The following is a 27,081-nucleotide window of genomic DNA, read 5'->3' on the forward strand; positions in this document are numbered from 1 at the left end:
CCCACTACTGGCAGGGTCTTCCCTGTCACAGCCTGGAGTGTATTGAGCTCCGGTGTCCCTTTAAAGGATGAGGAAACAGAGGCTGGGGTGTGGGTGCCTGACCTGAGGCTCTATAGCTGATCTGTTGCAAACTCCCATCTTTTTTATTAGCCACTTTTGTTAATGCTTACTTTTTAGGCCAACAGAGTGCAAGTAGGGGAGGGGCAGAGGGAGGGGGAGACACAGAATCCGTAGCAGGCTCCAGGCTCTGAGCGGTCAGCACAGAGCCCAACGCGGGGCTCGAACTCACGAACCAGGAGATCATGACCTGAGCCAAAGTGGGACGCTTAACTGACTGAGCCACCCAGGTGCCCCTTAACCACTTTAAAGCATACCGTTCAGTAGTGTTAAATAAACCTGTTAGGTAAAAGTGTCCCACCCTTCCCTCTCGAAAGGCTCCCCACCCTGCACAAAGTGTCCTCTGTGTTGTTAGAGGACGACTCCCATCCCTTCCCCCCAGCCCGGGGCAACCCTTGTGCTTCCTGTCTCTGATTTTTGACTACATGTCTCACCGTAGGTACAAGAAGCGCTAGCCAGAGCACTTCTGTTCGTAGGACCATGTTGAAGACAAGTGGCGAAATTAGGCACTTTTGTCTTGCTTCTCATCTTAGAGGGAAAGTGGTCAGTCTTTCACCATTAAATATGAGGTTTACTGTGGATTTCGCATATATGGCTTTTATTATGTGGAGGCAGTTTCCTTTATTTTCAGTTTATTGAGTTTTTTATGTTTATTTTTGGGAGAGGGCAAGTGGGGGAAGGGCGGAGAGAGACGGGGACAGAGGATCCAAAGTGGGCTCGGCATTGACAGCAGTGAGCCCGGCGCGGGGCTGGAACTCACAAACTGAGATCACGAGCTGAGCCGAAGCCTGACTCTCAAGGAAATGAGCCACCCAGGCGCTCCGATTGAGTGTTGATATCAAGAAAGGTGTGTTGGATTTTGTCAAACATTTTTTCTGCACCTGTTGAGATGATCCAGTGCTTTTTTCCTTTCATTCTGTTGATGTGGCACATTGCGTTGATCTGTTTTTATATGCTGAACCATTCCTGCATTCGAGGAATAAATACTATTTGGTCATGGTATATAGTTCTCTTAATATGCTGCTGAATGTTTGCTAGTATTTTCTTGAGGAATTTTACATCGATGTTCACTAGGGATGGTGGTCTTTTGTTTTGTTTTGTTTTATAGTGTCTTTATCTTGGTTTCATGGCAATGCTAGCCTCATAGAATGAGTTAGGAAGTGTTCTCAATTTTTGGGAAAAAGATGGAGATTTGGCATTTTCCCTTAAAACTTCACCAGAATTCACTAGTGAAGCTATTGAGTACAGGCCTTTCCACTGTCAGACTTGGTCACTGATTCAGTCTCCGTAGGTTTTTTTTTCTTCCAAGTTTTTACTTAAATTCTAGTTAACATACACTGTAACATTAGTTTCAGGGGTAGAATTTAGTGATTCAGGGTTTTGTGTTTCTAAGAATTTGTCTGTTACATGTAGGTTATTCAGCATCTGGCATGCAGTTGTTGACAGCACTCTCATTATCCTTTTTATTTCTAAGGAATCCATAATACCTTCCCCATTTTCACTTCTGATTTGAGCAATTTGTGTCCCCCCACCCCCTTAGCTTTGGGTTCAGTTTGTCCTTTTTCTAGTTCCTTAAAGGTGTAAAGTTAGGTTGATTTTAGATTTTATTTTTTAATGTGAGCATATAGCTATGAATTTCCTCCATAGCACTGGTTTTGCTGCCCCGGAAGTTTAAGTATTTTGTATTTTCATTTGGCTCAAAGTAGTTCTTTTTAATATAACTTGTCAAACTGGCTAACATACAATGAGTACAGTGTGCTCTTGGTTTTGGGGGTAGATTCCCGTGATTCATTGCTTCCATACAACAGCCAATGCTCATCCCAACAGGTGCCCTCCTCAGTGCCCAACCCCCATTATCCCTCTCCCCCACCCCCATCAACCCTCAGTTTGTTCTGTTTAAGAGTCTCTTATGTTTGCCTCCCTCCCTCTCTGTAACTTTTTTTTCCCCTTCCCCTCCCCCATGGTCTTCTGTTAAGTTTCTCAAGTTCCACCTATGTGTGAAAACATGTATCTGTCTTCCTTTGACTATTTCACTCAGCATAATACCTTCCAGTTCCATCCACATTGCTGCAAATGGCATGATTTCATTCTTTCTCATTGCTAAGTAGTATTCCTTTGTATATATAAACCACATCTTCTTTATCCATTCATCAGTTGATGGACATTTAGGCTCTTTTCACCATGTGGCTATTGTTGAAAGCATTGCTATAAACATTGGGGCACATGTGTCCCTAGGCATCAGCACTCCTGCATCCCTTGGGTAAATTCCTAGTAGTGCTATTGTTGGGTCACAGGGTAGATCTATTTTTAATTTTTTGAGGAACCTCCATGCTGTTTTCCAGAGCAGCTGCACCAGTTTGCATTCTCACCAACAGTGCAAAGGGGTTCTCGTTTCTCTATATCCTCGCTAGCATCTATAGTCTCCTGATTTGCTCATTTTAGCCACTCTGACCTGTGTGAAGAGGTTATCTCAGTGTGGTTTTGATTTGCATTTCCCTGATGATGAGTGATGTTGAGCATCTTTTCATGTGTCTGTTGGCCATCTAGATGTCTTCTTTGGCAAAGTGGCTATTCATGTCTTATGCCCATTTCTTCACTGGATTATTTGTTTTTTGGGTGTTGGATTTCCTAAGTTCTTTATAGATTTTGAATACTAACTTTTTATCTGATATGTCATTTGCAAATATCTTTTCCCATACTGTCAGTTGCCTTTTAGTTTTGTTGGTTGTTTCCTTTGCAGTGCAGAAGCTTTTTATCTTCATGAGGTCCCAATAATTCACTTTTGCTTTTAATTCCCTTGCCTTTGGAGACGTGATGAGCAAGAAATACCTGCGGCTGAGGTCAAAGAGGTTGTTGCCTGTTTTCTCCTCCAGGGTTTTGATGGTTTCCTGTCTCACATTTAGGTCTTTCATCCATTTTGAGTTTATTTTTGTGTCTAGTGTAAGCAACTGGTCCAGTTTCATTCTTCTGCATTTTGCTGTCCAGATCTCCCACCACCATTTGCTAAAGAGACTTTTTTCCATTGGATACTCTTTCCTGCTTTGTCAAAGATTAGTTGGCCATACTTTTGTGGGTCTAGTTCTGGGGTTTCTATTCTATTCCATTGGTCTATGTGTCTGTGTTTGTGCCAATACCATGCTATCTTGATGATTACAGCTTTGTAGTAGAGGCTAAAGTCTGGGATTGTGATGCCTCCTGCTTTGGTTTTCTTCTTTAATATTAATTTGGCTATTCGGGGTCTTTTGTGGTTCCATACAAATTTTAGGATTGTTTTTTTCTAGCTTTGAGAAGAAGGCTGATGGAATTTTGATTGGGATTGCATTGAATGTGTAGATTGCTTTGGGGAGTATTGACATTTTAACAATATTTATTCTTCCAATCTATGAGCATGGAATGTTTTTCCATTTTTTTGTGTTTTCTTCAATTTCCTTCATAAGGTTTCTATAGTTTTCAGCATACAGATCTTTTACATCATCGGTTAGGTTTGTTCCTAGGTATTTTATGGTCTTGGTTGCAATTGTAAATGGGATAAGTTTCTTTATTTCTCTTTCTGTTACTTCATTATTGGTATATAAAAATGCAACCAAATTCTGTGCAATGATTTTTACCCCATGACTTTGCTGAATTCATGTATCAGTTCTAGCAGCCTTTTGGTGGAGTCTTTCAGGTTTTCCATGTAGAGTATCATGTCGTCCGTGAAAAGTGGAGGTTTGACTTCTTCTTTGCTCATTTTGATGCCTTTTATTTCCTTTTGCTGTCTGACTGCCAATGCTAGGACTTCCAACACTATGTTAAACAACTGCGGTGAGAGTGGACATCCCTGTCTTGTTCCCATCTCAGGGGGAAAGCTCTCAGTATTTCCTCATTGAGGATGATATTAGTTGTGGGCTTTTCATGTATGGCTTTTATGATGTTTAAGTACATTCCTTCTATCCCAACTTTCTTGAGGGTTTTTATCAAGAAAGGGTGCCATATTTTGTCAAACGCTTTTTCTGCATCGATTAACAGGATCATACGGTTCTTCTCCTTTGTTTTTTAATGTGATGAATCAGATTGATCGGTTTGGGAATGAACCAGCCCTGCAGCCCAGGAATGAATCCCACTCGATCATGGTGAATAATTCTTTTTATATGTCATTGAATTCGATTTGCTAGTATCTTGTTGAGAATTTTTGCATCCATGTTCATTAGGGATATTGGCCTATAGTTCTCCTTTTTTGTGGGGTCCCTGTCTGGTTTAGGAATCAAAGTAATGCTGGCTTCATAGAATGAATCCACAAGTTTTCTTTACATATCTATTTTTTTTTTTTGAACAGCATGAGAAGGATTGGTATTAACTGGTAGAATTCCCCTGGAAAGCCATCTGACCCAGGACTCTTATTTGTTGGGAGATTTTTGATAACGGATTTAATTTCTTCACTAGTTATGGGTCTGTTCAAATTTTCTATTTCCTCCAGTTTGAGTTTTGGTAGTGTGCGGGTGTTTAGGAATTTGTCCATTTCTTCCAGGTTGTCCAGTTTGTTGGCATAAAATTTTTCATAGTATTCTTTGATAACCGTATTTCTGAGGGGTTGGTTGTGATAAGTCCAATTTCATTCTTGATTTTATCTATTTGGGTCCTCTCTCTTTTTGACAAGTCTGGCTAGGGGTTAATCAATTTTATTTTTTCAAAAACCTAGCTCTTAGTTTCATTGATCTGTTTTACTGTTTTTTGGATTCTATATTGTTTATTTCTGCTCTAATCTTTTCTTCATAAAATTTTTTACATTTATTTATTTTTTGATAGAGACAAAGCACAAGAGGGCGAGGGGCAGAGAGAGAAGGAGACACAGAATCTGAAGCAGACTGCAGGCTCTGAGCTGTCAGCACAGAGCCTGACGTGGGGCTCAAACTCATAAACTGCAAGATCATGACCTGAGCCGAAGTTGGATGCTCAACTGACTGAGCCACCCGGACGCCCCTCTGCTCTAATCTTTATTATTTCTCTTCTTCTGCTGGCCTTGGGGTTTCTTTGGTGTTCTGCTTCTAATTCCTTTAGGTGTGCTATTAGATTTTGGATTTGGGATTTTTCTTGGGACAGGTCTGAACTGCAATGTATTTTCCTCTTAGGACTGCATTTTGTTGCATTCCAAAGGGTTTGAACTGTCATGTTTTCAGTTTCGTTTCTTTCCACATATTTTTAAATTTGTTCTTTAATTTCCTGGTTGACCCATTCATTCTTTAGTAGGATGTTCTTTAACCTGCATGCATTTGGAGGTTTTCCTGTGGTTGATTTCAAGTTTCAAAGCATTGTGATCTCAAAATGTGCATAGTATGATTTCAGTTCTTTTATATTTATTGAGGGCTGTTTTGTGATCACCCAGTATGTGATCTTTCTTGGAGAATGTTCCATGTGCAGTCAAGAAGAATGTGTATTCTGCTACTTTTGGATGAAAAGTTGTGAATATATCTGTCAAGTCCATCTGGTCCAGTGTATCATTCAGGGTCATTGTTTCCTTATTGATTTTCTGCCTAGATGATCTGTCCATTGTTGTAAGTGGAGTATAAGTCACCTGGCAATGACCACATTTTTACCAATAAGATTGCTTATGTTTGTGATTATTTTATATATTTGGGTGCTACAAATTGCGTTCATAAACATTTATAATTGTTAGCTTTTCTTGATGGACAGACCCCATAATGATGATATAATACCCTTCTTCATTTCTTGTTACAGCCTTAAGTTTAAAATCTAGTTTGTATGATATAGGTATGGCTACTCCAGCTTTCTTTTGGCTTCCAGTGGCATGATAGATGGTTCTCCATCCCCTCACTTTCAATCTGAAGGTGTCCTCAGGTCTAAAACGGGACAGAAAATAGATGGGTCTTGTTTTTTTTATGCATTCTGATAACCTCTGTCTTTTGATTGGAGTATTGAGTCCATTTACATTCAGTGTTATTGAAAGATATGGATTTAGTGTCACTGTGTTATCTGTAGGTTTCATGCTTGTAGTGATGTTTCTGGTCCTTTGTGGTCTTTGGAATATTGCACTCACAGAGTCCCCTTCGGATCTCTTATAGGGCTAGTTTAGTGGTGATGAACTCCTTCAGTTTTTTTGGTCGGGGGGGAAACCTGTGTATCTCCTTCTATTTTGAATGACAGCCTGCTGGATAAAGGATTCTTGGCTGAATATTTTTCCTATTCAGCACATTGAATATTTCCTATCACTCCCTTCTGGCCTGCTAAGTTTCTGTGCATAGGTCTGCTACTACCCTTATGTGTCTTTCCTCGTAGGTGAATGCCCGTTTGTCCCTAGTTGCTTTCAGAATTCTCTCCTTATCTTTGTATTTTGCTAGTTTCACTATGATATGTCATGCAGAGGATGGATGCAAGTTACATCCGAAGGGAGTTCTCTGTGCCTCTTGGATTTGTCTGTTTCCTTCCCTGCAGATAGCTTCACATTGAAGCCCACATTGTCACCAGGCAGGGCCTCAGCCAGGGCCCCGTGTTGCATCTCTATAGACTTGACTTCCATGGTAGTGTTACAGGAGGAAGTGGTCACCACCATGCCTAGCCTGAGGAAGCCTGTTTCTACTCGGCCCATGGGCATGGTGCCAATGCCCCCAATCTTATATACAACCACAGGGGCTTGTTCACAGGGAGGGCAGGGGGCATGATGGAGTCCAGTGCTTCTAGCAGGGTCACACCCACCATGTTTCCTTCCTTCCTGGTGATCTTCCAGCCTCTGAACCAGGACATCTTGTTGCTGGGTTCTATCATGCTGTCCCCATGCCAGCCCGAGATGGGCACAAAGGCGACAGCTTCAGAGTTGAAACTGATCTTCTTGACTTAGGCCTTCGTCTCCTTGCTGATCTCCTCAAAGCGTGCATGACTGTAAGGAGGCTCGTGATGTCCATCGTACTGACTGCCACAATGAGCTGCTTCACACCCAGTGTATAGGCCAGCAGAACATGCTCACGGGTCAGCCCTTTATTGGAGATGCCAGGCTCAAACTCAGCTACACCACTTGCCACAATCAGCACAGCGCAGTCTGTGAGGTGACTGATCATGTTCTTGATAAAGTCATGGTGACCTGGGGCATCGATGATGGTGAGGCATAGTATTTCTTGGTCTCAAACTTCCACAGGGAGATGTCAGTGTTTCCTGCTCTGCCTTCAGCTTGTCCAGCACCCAGGCATACTTGAAGAAAAGTAGAAAAAAATAGAAAAAAAAAGGAAAAAAATATGTAAGAATTAAATCTCTGTATCACAGATATGGAGATGTAAGAATTAGTACCAAGTTGTTTGAGAGAAACCGACCTGGATTGCTCTGGTCTGAACTCAGATCACACAGGACTGTAATTGTTGAACAAATGAAACTTTGCTGAGCCATCGGGATGTCCTGATCCAACATCGAGGTCATAAACCGTATTGTGAATACTGACTCTAAAATAGGGTTGCACTATTATCTTTAGGGTAACTTGTTCTGTTGATCAAGTATTTTGGATCAATAGGTGATATTGCACTTTTGACTGCTAAGTCTAAATCTAAATCCCTCGGAGGTTATTTTATTCTCCGAGGTCACCCCAACCTAAATTGTTGGCCCATGGGGAGGTCTGTGGTCCCTGTTGGTTGTACTGGTGTAGTCTCTTTGGGCCAGTGAATTAATGCTCTGTAGGGTGCAGTTTCATGGATTGGAAGTAAGAGACAGTAAAACCCTCATGTAGCCATCCATATGAGTTCCTATTTAGGGAACAAGTGATTATGCGACCTTTGTACGGTCAGGATACCACGGCCGTGTAACAAATGTCCCTGGGCAGGCAGTGCCTCCAATACTAGAAATGCTAGAGGTGATGTTATTGGTAAGCAGGCGGGGTCTGTGTTTGTGGAGTCCCTTTTACTTCTTTTAATCTTTCTTTGATTGCATACCTGTATTGGTCAACAACTGGTTTCATACTTAGTTTATAGTTATTTTTATCTTCTTGTTAACTATCAGTGGTTATCAGCTCTGATATAAGCTTATGCAAGGAGAAACATTTCTTGTTACTCATACTAGCATTATTGCTTCTAATGTTCAATTAACCCAGTATTAAGTTAGGAATTGGTTGCATATTTTCGGTATTAAGCCCTTACGATCATATACCAATGCCTGAGCCCTACTAATAGTTTTGATCGCCACGTCCCTCAGAGCCGCCTACAGCACACGAATCATATTCTTCTCCCTTCTAGGACAGCTTCGTTTCAATTCCTTACTGGAATTGGCCTACCCGGCACAGCCTTCTCCAGCCCCCAGGGTCAACAGCGCCACAGAGGAGACCCTACCCCCACATGTGTGGTTCAGAGTAGGTCCCGGGTCCTGTTCTTGGCTCCCCAGGCCCAGCTATTACTTCGTGGTACCTAACACAGGCTGTACTTACCTGGATGGCTGAATTAGAAAATCTTCATTCTTCATGGTGTCACCTTGAACACAAATGCAAGATGGTGGCGGGGGGGGGTGTGCCTCTGTCATGTCCTCTGCTCTATGCCCACGCCTGGTATACACTGGGTGCCCAGTAATGGTCTAGGTGAATAGGAACCTTCAATGAGGGATTTTGTGTATGGTATTTTGATTCTACAGGGCTAACGACTCAAAATGGGATTCTGCTCCATTTCAGCTGAGGTTGGTTTGAGAAAATTCTGGTTCCAGGCTCTCCTATGAAATGGGGGAATGACCTTTCTGGAAATATTCATGACGTGTATACTGAAAGTTCACCTAATCCCCAACTGCTGAAAAAGAACACAGAGAAGCCAACCGTAAGTGGGCCATCTAATTTATAAAACGTGATCATTTTTATTGTCATTGTAAAGAGGTGTGTCTCAACCAGATTGTAACAAAATTACCACAACTTATTCCAAAAGAAAACTTTAATATAAGAGATTTTAGAAAATTAAACACATTTGTTTAAAAATTCTATTGTGTAAACTTTAACAGAAGAGGGTAGTTAACATACTATTACACGTTTCAGAGCCAACCTGTGACCTGCTAGCCCCACTCACGTCCAGACAGTGCATGAGGCTCTAGATACGTTGCTGTCTTACCCCCCTGCAGAGGGCTCACGGGGACCCAGACATTGGGGGTCCTTCCCCCAGGATGTGACGGCTCCTGCATTCCGAGATCTCCCTCCTCCGCGACATCCGTGTCTACTAAGGTAATCAGAGTGTTGTACCAAATGACCACACCAGGGATGGTGCCACTAAGGCTGTGGAGTAAAGCCATCCTTCCTAGGATGAATCCTTGATCATAAAAGCTGTTCAGGAGGTCCACACCCCCTCACTCCTGGAAACTCCTGCTCTCCAGGCTGATTTCAGCCCCTCTGGGTGCAAATGTGCAATCTGCCATTTTGTATCCTTCCATGGCCCAGTCCCAGTTTTTGCAAGGGCCTCCCCCCTGCACGGCCTCTCTTGATGGTGATCAAGAATCTTCAAGGTGAAGGAGTGGCCACTCCACTTAATTCATCGAGGTGGGAAGCAGACCGGCCCTGGTTCCGAGGGGAAGGGTGGTACCTGGACAGGTCGGTAGTGGTTTTCCAGTTATGATGAAGCATTCATGTGCCCCCAAGAACTGACCCCCTGGGCCTCAGGATATTAGTTCAGCCTGTTCTACCAGTGGGTGTGCTCATCCATGCTGGAGGCTCAACCGTCTTGTAGAGAAAGCGGATTTCTTTTTTCCGCTAAGGAAACTGATTCAGGATGGGGATTGGGATTTAGACACAGAAGTAAAGACTCCTGGGCCTAACTCCCAGCTATCAAAAATCCAGTCCGTACCCAGCAATGGCTCAAGGCTGACGGCAAGGGGTAAAACCCGGAGGGGAATGGGTCAGGGGGCATCGGGGCAGCGGCAGGGTGAGCCTGTAGCTGGTCTGCTCTGAGCAGGGGCTGGGGGGTGGGGGGACCGGTGTTCCCCCCTCTTGCCTCCTGAGCCCGTAGCTGAAGTTGTATTTAAGAAACCTAATCAAGACCACGTGTTACAGAAACATGGAAATGAACTTTCTGGCACAGAAGTGTTAGATAAAATATACAGTGCTACAATTGTGCAAAATTAGCACAGAAGCCAAGCCGAACAGCAAATATTTAATGTTCGCTTTAATGAAACAATGCAAAATACTTGGAAGAATGATCGCCGTGCGAGACCTTGCTCAGGAGCAGATGCCTGCCTGCGGGCAGCCCCTCCAGAGTCCTCCACGCGTGGCAGGCCCCAGTGAAACACTGAGGAAAGCTCAAGACAATTACTGCCTGTGGGGTTGAGAGGGAGCCTGAGGTGTGACCCTTTGGGGACACTTCCGGGCCAGCCTGCTGTTCCTGCGCAGGCGGGGCCCTCGCAGTGTCTTTCTCTGGCGGCTCCGGGCGGAAAAGGGAGCCTGTTCTCTGCGTCAGGTCCACACCCTGGCAAGGCGAGTTGTTCCCGGGGAGGCGGAGCCCCTCACGGGAACGGGCTCTGCCCCTGGTGCAGAGGGGCCAGAGGCTGAAGCATAACGGCTTCTGGAAGAGCCTGGTGGGGAGGGTGGCTGCCGGGACCTCAGAGAACAAGGCCTGGCCTCCGTGTGGGGGGCTAGCTGGTGCCCCACGTGAAGGGGAGTGGGTGGAGTGGGGGTGGGGTGTGGTTCAAGGCCTAGAGACCTGGGCCTCAGGCGTGCAAACTGTCCCCTGTGGAGCTGAGAGAAAAAGGGGACACTTAGTGTGACCCGGGTTCTGGGAGCTGGGCAATCAGGGTATTCTCTGAGCAACTGGGCTGGTGGCTCTTCGTTCCTGTTTCCTGACTCTCGGCCCCAAAGTGGATCAATTACCAGGTCGGCCATGCCTGTCGGCTCTCAGCATGGGCCGCTGCTGCTGTATGCAGCCTGAGGTGTGGACAGGTTCGGCGGCCTCTTGTTTTGAAAGGCAGAAGCCACACCTGGCATTCGGTGCCAACCCCGAGTGGTTCTCCAAGAACTCCACGGGGCCAAGCCACGGAGCAGAGCCCGGCGTGTGCAGTCACACCCTGTCCACAGACCATGGCCCATACCCCTCCCTCTGTTCCCATCTCGTGCCAGGTCTCCTAATACGATGGTTTCCGTCTTTACACCTCAGTCAGGTGATCCCTCTGTACCCAGAAAGCCCTCACATGTGCCTCGTTATTGGTGCTAAAGGTAACAGGGGACAGAATGTCCTCTCCCAGGGGAACACTGCTGCCCCTTCCTCGGATGCCACCTTTGGAGGCACCAAAGGATCTTACTGGATCCAGGAGACAGGAACGATTTCTGGTTCTTTCCTTCTGACAGGGCACGGGGCTGAGGGGGGCTTGTGCGTCCGATCCCAGCCTGCACCGGGCTGGACCCGGGTCTCTGGTTCTTTCTCCAGGAACCAGAATTCCACTGCTTCTCCATCCATCCATCCCGCCTCACCAGACAGGAGGGCAGGGGGTCCTAAGCAGCTGGATAGACTGAACCACAGCCGAACCTTCTCCGTGACTCCAGAGTTAAGGCTCAGAGGAGCTGCTGTCGTGTGTCACGTGCGTGTCTGAACCGAAATCAGAGGCAGTGGTCTGTGTGCAGGGCCCGTGCTCCATGAATAGTTAAGCTTTAAAAGACAGGGATTCTCTTTTTGTAAATAGAGGTTGAGTGTGTAAGTGTTTATCCAGGCCTGGCATCTCTCTGTCTGTACAGTTCGGGGCACTTGGATCCCTGCACAGAGTGTCAAAGCCGGTTCCTGGGAGGGGTTTTAGAGAAGGTGAGGTCAGATTTACACGCAGACTGGTTTCAGGCCAGGTCCTCACCAGGCTGGGTGATCGGAACCCTTTGCCCGTGGGTGGGGGTGGCGGCGTGGGGTGCGGGGGGGGGGGGTCAGACACAGGGGGCTCCACTCCGCATCTGATGCAAACAGGGGACAGCGCAGGGGTGGGTTCTGCTCCCAGGCTGGCGGTGCAGGACCGTCTCTCTGTGGGCACCACACACCTGCCTCCAAGTGACCTAGGTGGAGGCAGGCCTGGGGCCGCTTGAGCTTTCAGATGGTCCCTGATTCAGTCCACGAGGACTCCGATGGCACAGCAAGCAAGGGGGGCCGCCTGGCACCGTGGGGGCTGGAGGTGACAGCAAGGCATGTGCAGTGGGCACCTTGGCCAACAACACCCCGTGGTGCCATTCGGGGACTTGGCGTCTCAGGGCCTCTGAACCCCCAGGAGCTCACAGCAGGGCCCCTCTGGCTTCCGACCGCCGTCAACAGGGCGTTCGTTCTGGACCGGGGCCTGGCTCACCTGGCTGAACGTCCCCTCACAAGCGGTTCGGGCCCATCGGCTGCCCTGCAGAGCTGTGCGTCCCCGGTCTCCGCTTCCTTCTGGAGAGCAGGGGGTTGCACGCAGACCTTCCAGAGTTCCCCTCCACCGGGAAAAGGCTCGATGCTTACCGGGTGGCTTGCCAAGTCTCAGGCTGACTCGAGCAGCCCCAGAAGGCGGATGTCGTCAGCCTTCCACTGGCCGCTTTTCACAAACACCTCAAGCCCCATCTTCCTCCTGCTCCGTCTCACATCTGATCTAGTATGTCAGCATTTCCCCCCCGAAGGCGCAAGTTCCGCGTGACGATATGCACCGGCTGAGCATGACAGTTGTGTGATTCTGGACGTTGACACTGTGAAAGGGCTCTGGTTCTCAGGTGATCGGATGTGGGAGCAGTGGAGCGTGAGCCGGGCAGAGCTGCTCCTTTTCAGCCCCTTCCCCACTCCGCCCCAGCCCACGGGGCCTGCTCTGAGATGGGGGAACCGAAGAATCCGGGCCGGGGGCACCAAGAGCACGTGGGGGGTAGAGAGTCCAGCACGAGCGTGTCTTTAGGGAAGGACCACGATCTGTTCAGAGTGGACACGGTCCAAGTTCGCAGGGAGCCACGGTGAGCACCGCAGGGCCCAGGTGCTAGGTGTGCAAGGCCCCGGGGCCACGGCCTCTTCCACGATGGTTCGCAGAACGGAATGTCTCTCATGACCTCGAGGCCTCTTGGCTAGTGAGGTCAAGGCCCTGGGTTCTGCCCAGCCTAGGGTCCCTAGGTTGCTGCCGAGGGCTGGCCCAGATGATGGAGGTGCCACCAAGCCCACGGAGGTGCGCGTGGGCCCGGGGCGGCCTCAGGCTTCCTACGTGGGCCGGTACGTCCAGAAGCCAACCCAGGAAGGCAGGGAAAGTGTTGCAAGCACCCCAGTTCAGCATCGCTAAGGGCTCCTTCACAAGGAGGCCGCGTCGGCCACTGCTGGCCACGGGGGCCACAGCAGGTTGTCTGATGACCACTGGTGGAGAGCGAAAGGGGAAGGGGGAAGACCTCCCGCTCTGAACCCCACGTGTCCAAAGGTTACAGCAGGCAGTGACATTAAAGGAAAAAGGGTAACAGTCCTTCTAATTCCCACGTGGGAAAGAGTCAAGACGAGGTTTCTGACCCAATGGAATCTCAGAGTTGTGCACGTCACCCAGAGGGCTGTGAGCTCGACCTGGCGCCCACCCTCCCGCTGCCCCTGGGCTGCCCAGCGCTGGCCCTGGGAGAGTGTGTGTGTGGCCGTCCAGCGAGGAGCCTCCTTGCCCTCTGAGACTGAGCAGTTTAATTAGGGTCCTGGAGCCGGTGGGGAGGGTGAGCTCCCTGGGGGTCACCGGGTGGACGTGGCTGTCACTCCAGGGAGTAAGGGACCAGCCGCTGCGGCCAGGCCGGACGCAGAGCTGCTGGGGAGAGGCAGCTGGCGTGGCACATAGGGCCCGAGTCTGGGATGCTGCTGAGGTCAGAGGTCGCCGCTCTGGGGCTCCACGTTGCGTGTCTCTCTGGGGTGACCTCGGGACAGCTTGGGGAAGCGGGAAGCCGCTTTGGGTCGGCTGTTCTTGGTCAGTGGTTCTCCGGGAGGAGTAATGTCGCTGTAAGACAGAGCAGGGGAGAATCTGATTAAGTCAGGGCTTCCAAATGCAAACGGCTCCAGGCGGGGCGTCCAACCAGCGGGGTGTGAGGACGGCAGGAGTGGTCTCAGAGGGGACAGTCGCTACCCAGCTCTGGTGAGTGCAACAGGGGAAATGGAAAACCCGGATCATGCGCATTTTCCGTCTTCAAAAGCCCCCGAGCGTTAGGTGTGCGTCCAACTAGCTTTGGGGGGGTTAGCTCTGGCCCCAGTTTGAAGGCTGTGAAAGAACAGGCCGGCCGTGGCTTTCCTCCCCCGTCGTCACTGAAGCGTGCCCTGGCTGGGAGACGAGAGAAAAAGAAAATGCTTTGGAGAACATTGCATTTAACGTCAAGGAGGGTGTAGCAAAAATGGGCGCTTCTGGTGGAACTCATCCTGAGAGAATAACCCGGATTTAGACCAATGTCTAATTATGAGGACGCGCCTCACGGCGTTGTGTCGAAGAGCCAACAAGCCACCAGAGTCCAACTGAGACGATTACTTGGTTTCAAATGGTCTACGTGACAGCAGGACAGCAGGAGCGCTACAGACTGACTGGGGAGGACGGGTCATGAGGACCCAGGACGCAACAGGAAGGGCGTGTGACCTACCAGGCACAGGAAGAACCTGTGGGATGTGTCGCTTTGTCCCTCTGTTCCGTGGTTGAGCACCCATGTGGGTGGGACCCTGTTCGAGCCCCTGCAGCTACAACAGTGGACAAAACCCCCCAGGCCCCAGGGGAGGTGGATGTTACACATAAGATAAGTCACAGAGGTGGCCAGAGCAGCAATGGGCAGGAGGCTGTGGCCCCCAGGAGGGCAGGAGCTGCCCGAGAGGGTGTGCGGGCCCAGGCGGGAGGCTCCCGGGGACAGGGTGGAGGGCTGTGAGGGGGCCCCGCCTGCAGGCTCTCGCCGGGGGAGGCCACGGTCCGGATGCACTTAAAGTGACCCCTGTCTGCCAGGTGGAGGGGGGACTTGAGGGGTCCAGGCTGCGGCCATGAATGCAGAGGTGGAGAACTCGGTCTTATTTCCTACGGTTCTTGTAACCTGTGACCCCCTACTTAGTGGCTTTAATGCAAAATGTACCGTCTTATGGTTGTGGAGGCTGTACGTCCAAAATGGTCTTACAGAGCTCAGCAGAGAGCGGCGGCACGGCTGGCTTCTTCCGGAGGCCCCGGCCGAGAGTGCTTCCTCAGCGCTTCCAGTTCTTTCTCCCTGTTCAAAGGACCTTTGCGATCACACGAGGCCCACTTAAGCCATCTGCCTTTTTCCAGACCCTTAACGACATCTGCAGAGTCCCCTGCACCACGTAAGGGGACACAGTCCTAAGTTCTGGGGACTGGGACGTGGACATTCTTGGGGTCACCCTGTCTGGCAAAGACTGAGAACTGAATAGTGGAATCATTAAGAGTTGGTACATGAACAGCAGTGGTCTCTGAAGGGTGAGCTTAAGCTGCTCAAAAATGAGAAGAAAAAACTTCTACAGTATACATCTTACTGGCGCAAAATACTTGCAAAAAAACAGGCTGAGATGAAACTCAGGTCATGAGCGTCCCTGTGCCAGCATCTTTTCACATGTGTGACCTGGGTCGGCCCAGACTCTGCAAGGGAAGACCGCCCATCCACCGAGGAGCACAGAGGCTCGGCAGGACCGAGGCCACCCAGGTGTAGGTGGCAGACCCGGTCAGCCAGGCCCCATCTAGATGGCTTAGGGGATGGCTCACGTTCAAAAAGAATCTGCCTCTGCCCCCGGGGGTCCCGGTGAGTTCTGCGCAGTCTCCCAATTCCTTCCTGCCACTCGGCACTGGTCTTGCTTACAATGATAGGATTGTCATGCCTGTTGAGGGACATAGCCGTTGTGCTCAGTGAGAAGTCCCTTGTTGAGGACAACATCTCCAGGACAAAATGAAAACTTCCTTTGAGTGTCTCCCTTCTCCCTCAGGAGTTGGGTGGGGGGTGGGGGGGTGATGCTCTGCTCTGTATGCAGAGGGAGAGGACCCTTGTTCACACCTTGAACAAGGGTGAGCTGTGACTCCTCATTCCTGTGGCCTGGCCAGCTGCTTAGCCGCACGACCCTCCTTCAGAAGGACATATGGCCATAGGCCCAAGGGCAGCCTGTCCTTCTCTCTCAGTATTACCTGAGTTACCAAAAGGTCTCTTTATCCCGGAAGGCCCCTTACATGATGGGTAGAAGATGATGGAAGGAATCGTGGCACTGTTCAGGAGGACTTGGATATAAATGTCATTTGAAACTACCCCCACCCCCCCGCCCGTTCAGGATCCAGGGTCCAAGTAGCTGCCCCTCGCTCTGTGGCCACGGTTATTGGGCACGACATGTGAGGGAGTCCTACCAGAGCCTGTTGGCCCCGAGGTAAGTGGCTCTTGGGAGGGAGAGTTGCAAGTCAGTAGGAACATCATTCTGTCGACAAATGGCATCTGCTGTGTGGGGACACAGCCTTTGGCATTAGGGCCCGGGCTGGGAGTCAGGTCCCAGTCCTGCGGCCCACGGGCAGGGTGCCTTGCTGTCTGAGCCTTGTTCCCCTACCTGTCACAGGGGGATGAGCATGTGGCCGTCAGGATGCTGTGCCCAGGAATGGGAGTCGGCCACATGGAAAGCCACAGGCTGGCTGCACTTCTTCAGGCAAGTGCCTTGTTCTCGAACCTTAGCTCCCAGGATACACTAAAGGTGGAGCTATTTTGAGAGTTCCAGGGACAGTTAGCCACTCTGACCACGTGAGTTATGTTGCCAGATACTGTGTTAGGCAGAAAGGGGCCCCCCAGCCCCACGTGGGACAGGCAGGGCGGACCCCAGAGAAGTTGCCCCAGCAGGGGTAAACACAGGGTGTTCTGAGCAGGGCACCAGCCTGGGTCATCGCAGTGGGTAGAGGAGGAAGAGCTGAAAAGGATGAGAAGAGAGTTGTGTGGTTCATGGTGCAAAGGGCCCTGGGCCAGGAGGGGAGGGGTGGGAGCCTGCCAGACACGGCCAGCTGCTTCTCCTCAGGAGGCAGGATTTTCCACGGGGCTGCAGTGAGGTATCACTGGGATGATGCGTGTGGCCTCTCAGAATTGCCGCTGGGGCTGAGAGCCTGACCATGAATGTAGGTGGGACAGGGGCCAGACTGGGGCCAGGGACAGCTCCATCCTCAAGGCCACGGCAAGCAGTGACCATGAGCTTGGCCGCACTGCTGGTTGCGATGGGCAGAAGCTTTTGCAGTGACTTCCGTAAACCCAGGGCCATGGAGGCCACTGGAGGAGGGTGGCTGGCCTCATACTGAGTGTGTGACCTCCGGAGAAAGTCCAGGGGGAGCAGGAAGCCGTAGTAATGGCTGGGGAGATGGAGAAGCAGTTGGATAAGAGCTGGCAGCCTCTAAGGCCACGGTTTTTGTAGGTCAAAAACTGTCCCAAATAGTTTCCTATACCCGTTGGCCATTTGCATGTTGTCTCTGGAGAAACGTCCACTTTGTGCCAAGATGGTCCTGTCACTGGGGAAACGCAAATGAAAACCACAATAAGGTCTCGCCTCACACCTGTCAGAATGGCAATTCTCACAAGACACCGAGTTTCGCTGGGCAAGTGTGGGCCCGGAAGCCTTGCACACTGTCGGTGGGAGTGTCAAACACTACAGCTGCTACGGGAGACGGCATGGAGCTTCCTCGAGCGATTATAGAGGGAAGCACCGCATAGTCCAGCCATCCCTCGGGGTGTGTACCCGAAGGAACTGAAATCAGGATGCTGAAAAGGTATCTGCACCCCCGGGCTCGCGGCAGCCTTACGCACAACAGCCAAGACCTGCAAACGAGCTAAGTGCCCGCGGCTGATGAATGGATGAAGAAAATGTGTACACGTATGACGGGATGTCACTCAGCCTTAAAGGAAATTCTGACCCATGCGACCCCACGGACGGACCCGGAGGACATTATGTTAAGTGAGGGGAGTCTGCAGAGGGTAAACTCCACGGGATTCCACTTACAGGTGGTGTGGAAAACGGTCACAGTCCTGGAATCAAGAGTGGAAAAGCAGTTTCCTGAGTGCGGAGTTAGGAAGCAAACCCGGATCCTTTCTAGAGCCCTTAGCTGCAACACTGTCCCTGTGAACCCCCGAGAACGTACTGTACTCTTAAAACGGAGCAGGGTAGATCACATGTTCTTACCAGCGTACAATTATTTTTACGTCGAACACTGGCAATTGAATAGTATGGCAAGACCGGAGACGGTGGGTCTGTTTCACCCGGGAGGAGCAGGGGGTGCGGTGCCTGGAGCACAGCAGAGCCCCTCTGAGAGGGAAGGAGAGCTGCCCACTCCCTGGGTCCTTTCCCTCGAGAGTGCTGGGGCCAAGGTTGTTGCACAGGCCAGTCCAGGGAGGCGGGAAGCCTCACACTGATGGAGACGCCCTGAAATAAGGCAGATTATTGCTGGTGCTGCTGTTGTTTTTACTTTATTGATTGATTTTGAGAGGGAGACAGAGCACATGAGCTGGGGGAGGAGCAGAGAGAGTGGAGCCTGATGCAGGGCTGGAACCTATGAATCATGAGATCTTGGCCTGAGCAGAAGTCAACAGCCAGATGCTTAACCAACTGAGCCACCCAGGTGCCCCAAGGTAATCTTTTTAGATCTACTTCAGCACGAAGGGGCGTCTCTCCTCTGTTCTGCGTCTCCTGGGAGACCATGACCTTGTCCCCTTGCCCGGGTAGAAAAAGCAGGGGACCTGGGGACAGAAATCTTGCACTGTATCATTTACCAGCTGGACTACCTAGACAGGTCACTGATGCACCCTGGGATTCCGAGTCCCCTCCATAAGCTGGATCTTAGTAAAAACTGCCATTCAGACAAGTGAATTACAAAAGGAGCCAAAATCTGAAAAGACATTTCTCCAAGGACAATATCCACATATCCCAGAAGCACGCGAAAAGATGCTCAACGGCATCAGCTTTCGGAACGCGCACATCCAAACCGTAATGAAGTAGCACTCTGCAGCCCCAAGATGGCTGCAACAAATGTTGGGGAGGATGTGGAGAAAGCAGAACCCCACTACCCGTCGGCGCGAATGCTAAGTGTGGTGGCTGCTTTGGAAGACGGTCCAGCAGTTCAAGTGACTACAGTGACCGCAGGACCTGGCAGCTCTCGACGCTTGCCGAAGAGAAATGAAAACACGTCCGATGCAGAAAGCTGGAGGTTGAGCGTTAGTCAGAATGGCCAAAAAGCGTCAACAACCCAAACATCAGCAGAATGGAGGACGTGGCCTAGCCGTACAAGGCAGTGTTGTCACTCAGCTGCAGCAGTAATGAAACTCTGAGTGACAAGTGGCAGAGAACTCCGCTCCAGAACACCGCTGCGGCCACGGGTTCGGAGAGCGGCAAATGCAAGGAAAGGACTCTGACCTTCCTTTTCCTTAAAAGCAGAAAATAAAACTCCCCCGTGAACGACGTCCCCTCTCTACTAGCAAGTAAAGTCACAGTGTGATCAAGGAGGAGAAGCTGAGGCCCGGAGTGTTCTGTACAAAAAGATCTTGTTAAAATTCTTCTCTTCCTTTTGCATCCCCACAGGACCCAGTTCACTCTTATACCTAACAGGAGAGCACGTGGGTCTTGCCAGTGTGGGGTCTTTACTTCCTTATGCCCCCGTGTCACGGAACACCTAGGAATCCGTGTTTCCCCCCGCGCAGGGGGCACGTGCTAACTGACCTCTCAGGCCAAACAAAACCCCTCGGGGGGAGAGGGGAACGGGGCCGCCTCCATGCGGGACGCAGCAGGGCCAAACCTTGCAAACGCTTGCTGTGATGGATGCCGGCCTCCAAAGTCCGCGTACTCGGTGACTCCATTTGTCCAGATAGCGCGATCTGGAGAAACAGGAAGCATGTGGCTGCCAGGAGCCGGGGAGATACGGGGTTCCTTCAGGACATGATAAAAATGTAATTTGTGCATGCTTGAAATGCCTGAATTGCATGGAACATGAACTACATCTCAAGGCTGTTTTACAAAATGGCACAAAAGAGTTCAAGGAAGGATGCTGCAGGACCCTCTCTGGCAGGTCTGTGTGACAGAGCACGGCACCGTTCTGGGTGCTTGATAAAAGTCCCCTCCTGCCACCTCCAGCAGGGCTCATCTCGCCTCGGACAAGACGGCTCCCAGGTCCAAGTGGAGTCCCGTCCTTCTGGTCCTGGTGGAGCCATTCTGGGGTCCACGCGGGGATGGAGTGTTCCAACCAGTGAGTGGGAGACCAGGGAGAACACGGTGGAGAAGCTTCCTGCCCCCGGCCTGCAAAACGTGGACTTCCCGGGCCATAGGGATGCACTGTCATGGAGACGGGGAGCTCTGTGGGGACATCACGTCCCGGTGACGGACACTGTGTACCTGGCGCTCAGCCGGAGCCTGGCCCAGGCCCTCAGCTGGAAGGGAGTACTGCTGGTCACCCAGGACACAGCCCAGATGTCCCCCACGTACGTACTCCTTGACCTGTAGGGTCTTCTGGACCTGACGTGTCCGCTTGGCAAACCTTTCAGAAACTCCCTCTTCTGCTCCCGCTGGCTACTGTCGCGGCACCAAAGGAATCCACGTCTGCGTGAGTAGCACCTGCCGGGAGCCCTAGGATTGCCCGTTCTTTTTAATAAGCCACTGGGGTGCTCCATCGTGGCGTCCTAGGCCCCAGCACATGGGTGCCATGGATCCGATGGTCTCAGCCGCTCATCGGTGAAAAATGGCCACTGAGAGAGATTTGCTTTTCATTTCGCTTATAAACCAAGTGTAGAGACCCGGTCAATATTCCATTTGCTGGGAGCTGCCTTCCATAGCTGGGGGATGGCTTCGCGTGGCTGCTGCCCGCTGCCACGCTGGACCCTGGAGCACTTGTGGGGCCGAGCTGTTTGCTGCTGAAGCTGTGGCCGTTTATTCCATCTGGAGCATTTTTAATTTCACTTACTGTATTATCTGTGACTGGGTTTTTTTTTTTTTTTTATCTCATTATGACTCACGGATATCCTCCAGTTTTTTCAAGTCTAATGAGCATCGTTATGACCATGAAATTCTCTACCGACATATGACTTGTATCCATCTCATCTGCGACTGTGTGCTGTGCTTTCCTCTGGGATGTAGTCTTCTGTCTCCTCCGGTCCAACTCTGTGTCCCGTGTGTTGGAATGTCAGCTACATCTCGTGCTCTCAGAAGTAAAGATCTTAGGAATAAGGGGTGCTGTAGGCCTTGCAGTGCAGGGTCCCCTGGCCCCCAGAACCCAGCGCGCCGAGGGGTGTTTCCTCGGCGAGCTGCATGCACCCGGTTTTGTCCGGGCTGCTGCCTCCTTCAGTCCAGTCACCTGCAGAGGCTCTCCTGGCCTGCTGGGGGCGCTGTTCGGTCCCAGGGCATGGCGTGCACTGTCAACGAAGTCTGCTTCCAGCCTCCACAGGGCCTGCCCCCACTGCTACCCGGGTGAGGCCCCGCAGAGCGCGGTGTGGCAGACGTGGTGTTGGCAAGGTGTGTACCTGTCTTCTGGGGGAGGGGACCCGCAGCATGGGGACCGGGGGCAGGTGACCGGAAAGGGCCCATCTGCTGAAGCGCAGGGGGGTGAGGCTCGGCGTAAGCAAGTTGGGTGGTGGATGCTGGCCGCGCACTGGTCCCAGAAGATGGTCCCGTGTGGGGGTGGGGGACAGAGATGGCACCCGCCAGCTCCTTTGTTCCTGGCGAATCCTCCCTGGGACCTGCTTTGAGGTGAGTACATAACTGCCCCCGCCCCAGGCAGGCCCCAGACGTTATTCAAACTGCTGCTTCTATGCCCTGTTTCCGTGGGCTGTTTGTCCAGTTCTCTCTTTAGGGGTGGAGACTCCGTTTCCTGTCTCCCAGAAGCTGGTGATTTAAAAATTATGGGCTTTAAATCCCTCTGGTTTTAAAACCCCCCAGAATTCGGCACATACCACTTTCAAAGCCATAGGTTACGGGAATGCGTCTTCCTCCTTCAGGCTCCCTGGTGTGACTGTCCATTTCTTGCCCTCCTCGGCAGCCGCTGCCCCCTCCTGACCGTGGACGGCGAGGGCCTGTTTCGTTCCCCACCACGTCTCTGCCCTTTGCTGTCCTCTTTAATGCATCGTCTTCTCTGCCGGTACCCGCAGAGTCTGTGGGGTATTTATGCTGATGTGCTGTCCAGTTGTACCCATGGGACAAGGTAAGCTGAGGGTCTTCTAACTCCACCACCTTCCCAGCGTCTCCTCCAACACCTCCCTCAAGCTGGGGTTCTCCACCCTGGGTACCCTTAAGAATCACCAGTGGGACACAGAAATAAGAAGTCCTATGGCACCGTGCAGGGCTTGACCTCTGTCTTACTAGACCCCTTCCGGGTGGATCCAGTGCGTGCACCACGGCTGAGAGCCACAGATTGAAAGTAACAAGTCACTTGGGGGTGATTCTGCAAACCGGAAGAGTGGCTAAAAGGAGAACTGTTCCATTTATCCTTGAGGTCAAGGGCAGGTATTGTGGTGGGTTGGCAAACTGGTTGAACATCTGATTGTATCTGGACCTTCTGGAGAAAGAGTTTTAAGCTCTCCTTGGAAGAGGGCAGATCTGAGCACGGTCCGTGAAGTTTGGCGGGTATGAGATCCGCATGGCTGGTGAAGATTTTCTGGTGTTTTTCTGGCCGATGTGTGCCCTGTCTCACCATTCAAGACCAGATCAGGACTCATCCAAGGAACGAGACGACCATCAGAAGACAAAAAGGCTCTGTTCCCCTCACCAAAATGGCACTTTGCTTACAGGGATGCCTCACGCAGCTCAAGAGGAAGACAGGCTTAGATCGTTCTCTATGGTGCCCCCAAGCCTTTCCACCTCGAGGGTTCAACTGAAAGTTTATGTGCATTTCAATATAACCAGCCATTCCAAGTTTCTCTTACAGCTTTCTCTCAAGTAGGTCTTATGAAAATGCCATTCAAATAAGAAGCATCCCACGTATAAAGAGACAGTGACTCCATCTTCCTGAAAAAGGTAAATAAGGCAAAAGATACTCCCTTCTCCGTCTTCCTTATCTCCACTCTTCAGCTTCAGTATACTTTGGGACTAAATTATTTTCTTGAGTAAGAAACACAAAAAGTGGTGCAAAATAAAAAAGCGTGCAGAGATAAACGTAGGAAATGAGTCTTCCCACCCCCATCCTCCAGGCCACCGCAGTTATTTTTCACTGTATCTTTCTAGAACGATCCATTACGTATAGAGCATGTACATAAAGACAGGTGAGGGTGTGTGCGCATATATACTGTTTGCTATTTTTAAAAGTGGAAACGTATGCACTGTGCTCCTGCTTTTTCCTCTGAAAGATGTACCGTGGCGAGTTTTCCTTCCCACCCCAGGCAGGTCAGCCTCAAGAGTCTAGGGATCAGCAAACTTCTGAGTGAAGTCAACATTTCAGGCTCTGTGGGCCACTCCCGTGACAACTACTCAGCCCTTGGAGCGTAAAGACACCACAGACAGTCCGTGACTGAATGTGTGTGGCTGTGTTCCAGCACAATTGACAGAAACAGGCAGTGGGTAGGATCGGGCCTGTGGACCACACTGTACAGCCAGGGAGCAGCTGTATCCGTCCGTGGCTGCACGACACCAAGAGGGCACGGCCTGCTGGCCCCAAGCACAAGGACCAGCAATGGGCTCTCTCCTTTATGTGTATGTGACCGCCGACAAAATCATCTATCACCCAACACGTCCCACGCTAAACGCTGGAACAGACTTTGCCTGGTGACTCTCCTGTCCCCCCTGAGCATCACCCAGGACACCAACATGCCAGCCCCCGGGATCACCTCAGGCTGATGCAAGCAGCTAGTTTTTCTTTTTAGAGATGGTTGTGGAGGTGGAGAGCTATGAAGATGCAGGAGGCAGGGGGTAGCGGACACACTGGCCTTAGGGCTGGGCTCCTGGGACAAGGAACTAAACCCTGCTCCAACCCCTTCCCAGCTGTGTGGGACTCAGAAGACACTAATGCTCAGTAGCTTCGGGGGGCCTGGCACCCAGACACTCCAATGGCACAGATGATGACAAAAACTGTTAAGGTCAAGGTCCTACCCCAGGATTTTCCTATGTCCCCAAGAAACCATCATTTAACATAAAGCCCAATGCTATGATTAATACTCAGCTAGAGGTGTGGCCATACGTCCCAAGATATTACATGATCTGTCCGTGCTCACCCCTCTGGGCCCTCCTCTCCTTGTCCTGGCTGCTCCTTGTTGAAATGCCTGCCCAGATGCCCTTACAGGGCCCACTTCTCCCTTGTGAGAAGTCGGCCCTGACCTCTCACCAGCAGGTTGAATCGCCTGTTCAAGTTTCTGCCCCCAAGCAAACCAAGGCCCCAGGAGAGCAGGGCTTCCCTGGTCCTACTGCTGGCTGTGCCCAAGCACCTGCTTGCCCACACTGCTGCTCCAGTGAGACCCGGCACCTTCCGGAAGCACACACGGCCGGAGACGAGGAAAAGCCGGACAGACCCAGGCCCACCCTGAGTCCCCCAGGGCTGAGCCGAGAGCGAGGCTCATACAGGGCGGTGGAGTCCAGGAACACCACCTCTCCCCAGCAGCGCCCCGTGGCGCTGGGACCAGACGGGCGCTGGGCCCCGCCCACTGTCCTGGCAAGGTCATGGGGCTGGCTGGGTGGGTGGGGGCTTCAGTTCAAGCCACCTTGGAGAACTTCTCGTGGGTACCAGACAGAAGTAACTCCCAGAGGGCTCACCCTCAGGGCACACAGCTCGGAGGGGAGGGAAACTGCAACCAACCGTCTGTACGCGCCCACCGGAGCCAGGCGGCAATGGCACAGTCACTGCGGCATGAGGAGGCGCCAGGGCTGGGCGAGGGCCAGCCGGGCACGGGGCCGTGGGCCTCGGAGCGCTCGCTGAAGGGAAGCAAACTTTTGAGCCCGCCGTGTGGCTGGCCACATGCCAGGCCTTAGGTCTTGTTTAACTGAGGAAGCAGACCGCCAAGGGCAGGCGTCTCCGCTCAGAGACGGAGGGACCCGGGCCAAGTTCCCCAGCCCCTTGTGCCCCCCTCCATTAGGTGACGGGAGGGGCAAGTGAGTTAACACACCTGAGGTGCTGAGAGCAGGCTCCGCCCCACAGAGGTGTAAGTGAGATGTTCCCGCTCCCACCTTTAATAAGTCCATTTCTAGAGGAGGGCCCTGAGGCTCAGAGAGGACCCGCAGTGAGGGGCGGCCCATCTGGGCACAGCGCCCGCACTCCCCGCACAGTCTCCCCTCTCCCGGCCGTTTTTCTGGACGCACCGAGTCCACGCAGCCGGCCCCACGCGGCTCGAGGAAGAGGAGCCGCCAGCCTGGGTTCAAATCCTGAGGGACCGTGTGGGAGGGACTCCCGCACCCTGAGTGTCAGGCCCCTCGCTTCTTCAACGGGGCTTAAAAAGCAGAGCGCCCCGCGTGAGTGTCCAGAAGGACTGAGAGCAAGGAGAGCAGCGGGCCTGGCCCTCGGCCGGCAGCACACCAGCCGTGTTTCGCCGGAAAGCAGCCGGGCAAGGTGCATTCTGCCCCGGAGCCTGAGAATAGGGGACTTTCCAGGTCAGGCAGAGAAGGAGGTCTCTGTGCCACCCTCCTACGTGTAGAGCGGGCGGAACATGCCACAGCCACACTGCTGCTTTTAGCCCTAGCACGACAGGGCAGCCCTGGCTGCCTTCTGGGGAGGGGCGGTGTGAAGAGGGGAGGCGGCAGGGGCCAAGAAGGCCCGGACGCTGGGGTCAGGGGTCAGGCCTGGAACCTCAGGCAAGTCCCTCCCCCCACGGATCCATGACTTGCTCCCCTGGGAGCTGGCAACGAGGGTAGCTACCTTCTGGGGCTGTGGCCTGACCAGAAGGGGCCAGGGCAGCGTCTCCCACGGGTCCACAGACGGGGGGTGGGGACGGGCAGGAGGCCGCAGATCAGAGACAGCTCTGATGACCACGGTCACAGCTCCGATTATTTTGTAACAGCCACGGATCCGTTCCATCTTCAGCCCCACCCTTGCTCACACAGCCGTGGCTGCCCGGAGCCTGGGCCCGGAGAGCGGGCTCCCGTCCCCTCGGGCTCACCAGACCGGGGCGCTGCTGGCGGCGGGAGGAAGGGGGGGCCGCACGTGGCACAAGTCCCGCACCGTTGGACCTGGGGTGGGGGAGGCTGCCTCCCCCGAGGTGAACCAAGTGAGGGACTGAGGCGCAGGGTGAGCACACGGGGAGGTATCTCTCCCGCTAAGGTCCAGCCCTCCCTTTGCTCGCTGGGCCATTTTCCTGCCGTCTAGACTCGGCCCAGCCCGGGGTCGTCCTCTGGCATCGGATGGCCTTTGGGGGCGCCGTCCCGTGGGCAAGCCCTGGGGAGGCCCGGTAGAGGACGGGACCTTTAAGGTCTCGGAGGCCCCAGCAGAGCCCCGTGTGGTGGTGACACCGCCTAGTCTGACGGATCCCGATGCTGCGCTTTGAAAAGCAAAGGAGCCATTCTGAGAACGGTGGGCGGGCCGCGGGCCGGGGCAGACCAAGCTCCTCACGGAGGTGACGGAAGACGAGGCGCACAGCTGTGCAGAAAGAGCTCCGGCCACAAGTCAGACACTGTGTGCGGCATCAGCGGGAGGCCGCTGGCTATCCCAGGGGTCCGAGATGGCACCTGTGAATGGGTCCTGGGCACGGAGGACCAAGGAAGTGGAAGGGAAGGTCGCCAGAGTCCCCCTTGAGAAGGGTGTCAGCATCCTGTGACAGAAGAGGCTTGCGGAGGGCGAGGACCTGCCCGGGACGCCCAAAGGGCTGCCTGAGTCTCAGATGCAATTCCCTTCCACACGTCGCTGCCTCCTGGACACAGTGCAGAGGATGCTCCCATCAAGGGTGCCGAGATGCGGTTCCGTGGGCCCTCCTGCCTGGTGCACCTTCCCCTGGGGCTTCTGGGTGGGGACTGGTCTTGTAACTCCCTGGCTCTTCCTCCTCCGTCCTCTCTGCTGCTCCCTCTCAGGGCCCGACTTCTACAAGGCGGGCGGGCGGGGGTCCGTCCCCGTCTCTTTCCTCAGCCACCTTGCCCAGGCTCCTAGCATGACGTGCCACCAACACGCGGTGACCCCTGTAAGTCGGTTCCTAGCCCAGACCTCCATCCTGAAGGTCGGGCTCTT

The 27,081-nt window shown here is 52.3% G+C and overlaps 1 protein-coding gene and 1 pseudogene across 5 annotated transcripts in view; both read right to left on the minus strand.

Annotated features, from left to right (window-relative positions):
- Positions 1-6,321: 6,321 nt before the first annotated feature.
- On the minus strand, positions 6,322-12,611 carry LOC122209462 (annotated as a pseudogene).
- Positions 8,899-27,081, minus strand: part of SNX29 (sorting nexin 29) — a 500,159-nt gene continuing 481,976 nt past the window's right edge. For 2 of the 5 annotated variants that reach the window (XM_042923016.1, XM_042923020.1), the window contains one exon: positions 8,899-13,986. In XM_042923016.1, the coding sequence (XP_042778950.1) occupies positions 13,857-13,986 (130 nt within the window). In that variant the 3' untranslated portion in view covers positions 8,899-13,856. Of the gene's footprint in view, positions 14,305-16,576; positions 17,485-27,081 lie in introns of those variants that run through there. The other 3 variants (XR_006198016.1, XM_042923018.1, XM_042923017.1) reach the window with 3 other exon arrangements.

This window comes from Panthera leo, chromosome E3 (assembly GCF_018350215.1).
Source record: "Panthera leo isolate Ple1 chromosome E3, P.leo_Ple1_pat1.1, whole genome shotgun sequence".
NCBI lineage: Eukaryota > Metazoa > Chordata > Mammalia > Carnivora > Felidae > Panthera > Panthera leo.